Raw genomic sequence first — 4068 nt, 5'->3', positions numbered from 1 at the left:
GTATGAAGATTAGGTCCTAAGAAATTCTTGCTACCCAAGATTTTGCTATTACATTCCCTCCTATGCAGGTTCTGGATCTGTTGAAAGCTTGTCTGACCTATTTCAACCCACTGGGCAAGTTATTCCCTCATAAGAAGAGGATACTCTAACCTACTACTTATATGACTAGTTAATCTAGAAGTTTACATTTTACTCCGATTCAAACTGGTAGTTTAATTAAGGTAATATCATGTAAATGTTGTTTTTTTTTTTTGGAAATCCTCTTTAGTTGAACTAGACCATTTTGCTTTAACTATCGACAGTTGAAGATGGATCAGCTGATTGGCGAGTAAGGAGGAATTTGCCGAAACATGTAAAAATTATCAACTGATGCAGTTTCCAGTTCCAATTTTGACTGCTGCAAATATACTTTTGATATATCGGTCCTAAAAAAACTGCTGTTTAATTACAAAATCCTAAGAGGTCAGAAGATGAATGAAATGAATTTGTTTTAAGTAACAAAATCTAAGCACTTCGACGATGTTAAGCTAAATTGGATACTTAAAAGATACATTCAACCATTTGGTCCAGCCAATTGATCAGTCAAAACATCCAAAACTTCAAGTATCTCTCCAATGCAATGATGCAACTTCTCTCCTGCAACAAACTCATGAACTCGCCCGCAAATCTCTATAGCGCTACATCCAGGCACTTTCATCACCCCTCTACATTTCATATTCTTCCTCATCCTCTTTGAATCTTCATACCTCCCAGAATTCTCATAAATGTTTGAGATCAAAACATACACTCCACTTTGAGCTTCAAGCTCCATAAGGTTATGAGCAGCAATTTCAGCTAATCGAAACTCTCCGTGGTTCCAGCAAGCACTCAACAATGATCTCCACGCGATTGCTTTCTCTGATGAACGTGCTGGTCTTGGTATCTGTTCAATTGTTCTCTTGGCCTCTTCGAACATCTTAGCTCGAGCTAGGAAATCAACTATGCATCCATAATGCTCGCCTTTAGGCTCAATATTGTATAATGTCCTCATGTTGTTGAATAGATTGAGCCCTTCTTGAACTAAACCAGAATGGCTACAAGCAGTTAAAATTGCAAGAAACGTCGATGAATCGGGTTTAAATCCTTCTTTTTGCATTGTAGCAAAGAGATCAAGAGCTCCACGGCCATCTCCATGCATAGCTACTCCAAAAATCATCACATTATAACATATGGTGTCCTTCTGAGTAATCATATTGAAGATTTTCCGAGCCAAAGCTAACTTACCACATTTCACGTACATGTCTATGAGAGAAGTAGCTAATTGAATACTTAGCTTGAAACCTACTCGATTCAAGTAATGGTGGATCCATGTACCGATATCTATAGCTCCAAGTTGAGCGCATGCACAAAGAACACTCACAAATGCACCTTCATCAGGTTCTGATCCTTCTATTTGCATTAGTCTAAACATTGATAGTGCTTCCTTAAAGCAATTATTTTGGACGTATCCAGAAATCATACAACCCCAAATTCCCCTATCTTTCATCGGCGCTTCATCAAAAATCAATCTTGCATTCTCGATTTCTCCCAATTTTGAATAGCCATTAATCATTAAAGTCCATGTTGATGCATTTCGTTGAGAAATCCTATCAAAGATTTCCCTTGAAAAATTGGTTTCTCCAAAAGCCATGTACATAAGGACCAACGTGTTACCAACGTAAGTATCAGATAAAAATCCAAATTTTAGGATATGGGTATGGACCATCGATCCAATTTTTGCATCACTAAGGTTTATACAAGCCTTCAAGATATAAGGAAGGGTATAGTTATCAGGGTACATACCATCATGTAGCATTCTACGATAAATTTCAATGGATTTGATGTACTCTCCTTTGAGTAAGTAAGCTTTGATCATAGTGTTCTGAATGCAGAGAGTGGGGTTTTTGATAGTTTCGAATAGAAGTTGAGCATGGCTTACGCTTCCATGTGATGGATCTGAACAGAAAGCCAATATACGGCTGAGTGCAAAATTGTCATTGCTCAGGCCCCCGGTGATAATCTGAGCATGGGCTTGAAGCAGTTGCTTCATGTTTCTGCATTTTTCTAAGATAAGGAGACTTCTTCTGCAAATTGACATACATTACCAGAAGCAGAAAGCATCAATTAATGTTTGAAGAATTTGTCAACGTATGCCTAAATCCACACTATGCGGTCTTCAGATTTAAAGATTTCATATCCTTTAAATTTGATCATGCTTGACCTGTGGAAAAAAAACCATAACGTTGACATTAGAAAAGCCTGAGACTGCTTATGAGAAAAGCGCACTGGATATGATTGTAAAAGGATTTGAACAAAAGAAACAATAGCTAATATCAGTTAAATCCATTGAAACTTGGCAATAAAAACATGAAAATCTGTGATCTGGTTTGGCTCGATGATATGTTTAAAAATTTCGATGCATCCAGAATGCATATTCACATAGATGCATGAATAAAGTCATATTGATGATATGTTTAAAAATTTCGATGCATCCAGAATGCATATTCACATAGATGCATGAATAAAGTCATATTACATGCCATTTAGAGAGGGAGATAATATCCAGAATGCATATTCACATAGATGCATGAATAAAGTCATATTACATGCCATTTAGAGAGGGAGATAATATTTGGTTTGCGTGAGCTTAAATCACATAACAATGTAGGTTCTCTATTGCCCAACGGATCAAAATAAGGTTTGATAGCTAAACTCATATCTTATTCATAGTTCATCACTTAAGTAAATGTGCCATGAGAGCTCATAGGTCTAAACTACACCAGGATTGATATAATGTACAAAAGCATACGAATGCATTGAGACCTTGACAATACCCACGACAAATAAAAGACCAAACGACAAAACTCGCCTCTCTCCGACATTTCATCAAACACCTGCGCTGCATAGTGTATGCCACTGAGGAAAAGAAAGGCGGATGGTTTGATTCATGTCTCACTTGAAAATACTTATAATAGAATTGCCTCTCTATGAGGTTCGAAATTTTAAAGTGCTTTCTGGCTGGCCTTCACAGCTCAAGAATAGAGACGGAGGCAGCTTCCCCCAGTATTCATGATGCGATCGTATAAAGTCATCACGTCAGATAACACGGTTTAGGTGTTTTAGCATATACGTCCTTATCTCATATGAATATTAACTTTTCTATTACATATTTAGTCTTGTGAAGTTACTGTACAAAACAATAGTGTCAAGGGAGATGTGCGAGTTCTATTACATATTTAGTCTTGTGAAGTTACTGTACAAAACAATAGTGTCAAGGGAGATGTGCGAGTTGAAATTATACTTGAAAAGAAATAGACTTACTGTACAAAACAATAGTGTCAAGGGAGATGTGCGAGTTGAAATTATACTTGAAAAGAAATAGACTTGCTCAAACCTAATGAAAGATACCTTTTGCAATGTTACACTTATTTGCTTTGAATGCCTTTTCTTTGACTAATATGGTCGAGAGTCAAGAATCAAGATGTTCTAATCTATTCCTCTATAATAATGGAAGGGTTCAAAATTCACTATTCATGCTACAGTAAATGTTACATCAAGTCACTGTAGCAATGTTACTGTAACACATACAAGAGGATCCAAGGTTTACTATTCATGATATAATAAAAATACTATAGCATTTATCACGGTAGCACAGACGGAGACTGTAGCGTTTGAAAACATTACTGTAGCAGCATTACTGTATCTCAGGCGGATACTGTAGCATTTAAAAATGTTACTCTAGCACTTACAAAAACTGTATTTAAATACAAAATTATTGTACCAGAAATAAAAAATGAAGGCCGTGTTTTGCACGGGGTGCACACTAGTTATCTTAAATTATACTAAAATATAACCAAACACAGATATTCTTTACTATTTATATTAATGTATATTTGACTATGTTTTTAGTTGCCTGTCGCCTATTTATATTAAAGCTCTCACTTTATCCTAGCTTGAGAAATTGTAAAAATATAGACATTAAAGCACAATACCGAGTGACTTAAATACACTATTTTAGATATAAAAGTAAATTCCGCTCACGCAATTTAT

General features: G+C 35.9%; 1 protein-coding gene across 2 annotated transcripts; it reads right to left on the bottom strand.

Moving 5' to 3' along the window:
• LOC109834104 (putative pentatricopeptide repeat-containing protein At5g59200, chloroplastic) lies at window positions 391-3145 on the bottom strand. Of its 2 annotated transcripts, XM_020402017.1 has the most exons (3): window positions 2853-3145; window positions 1264-2239; window positions 391-1179 (listed from the first exon to the last, which is right to left on the bottom strand). In XM_020402017.1, exons 2-3 carry the CDS (start codon window positions 2114-2116, stop codon window positions 554-556), a joined length of 1479 nt encoding a protein of 492 aa, XP_020257606.1. In that variant the 5' UTR covers window positions 2117-2239; window positions 2853-3145; the 3' UTR covers window positions 391-553. The 2 variants fall into 2 exon arrangements, with proteins under 2 accessions (XP_020257606.1, XP_020257605.1); XM_020402016.1 differs by having other exon boundaries at window positions 391-2239.

Source organism: Asparagus officinalis, chromosome 3, assembly GCF_001876935.1.
Source record: "Asparagus officinalis chromosome 3, Aspof.V1, whole genome shotgun sequence".
Classification (NCBI taxonomy): domain Eukaryota; kingdom Viridiplantae; phylum Streptophyta; class Magnoliopsida; order Asparagales; family Asparagaceae; genus Asparagus; species Asparagus officinalis.
This window is presented reverse-complemented; position numbering and strand designations above follow the sequence as displayed.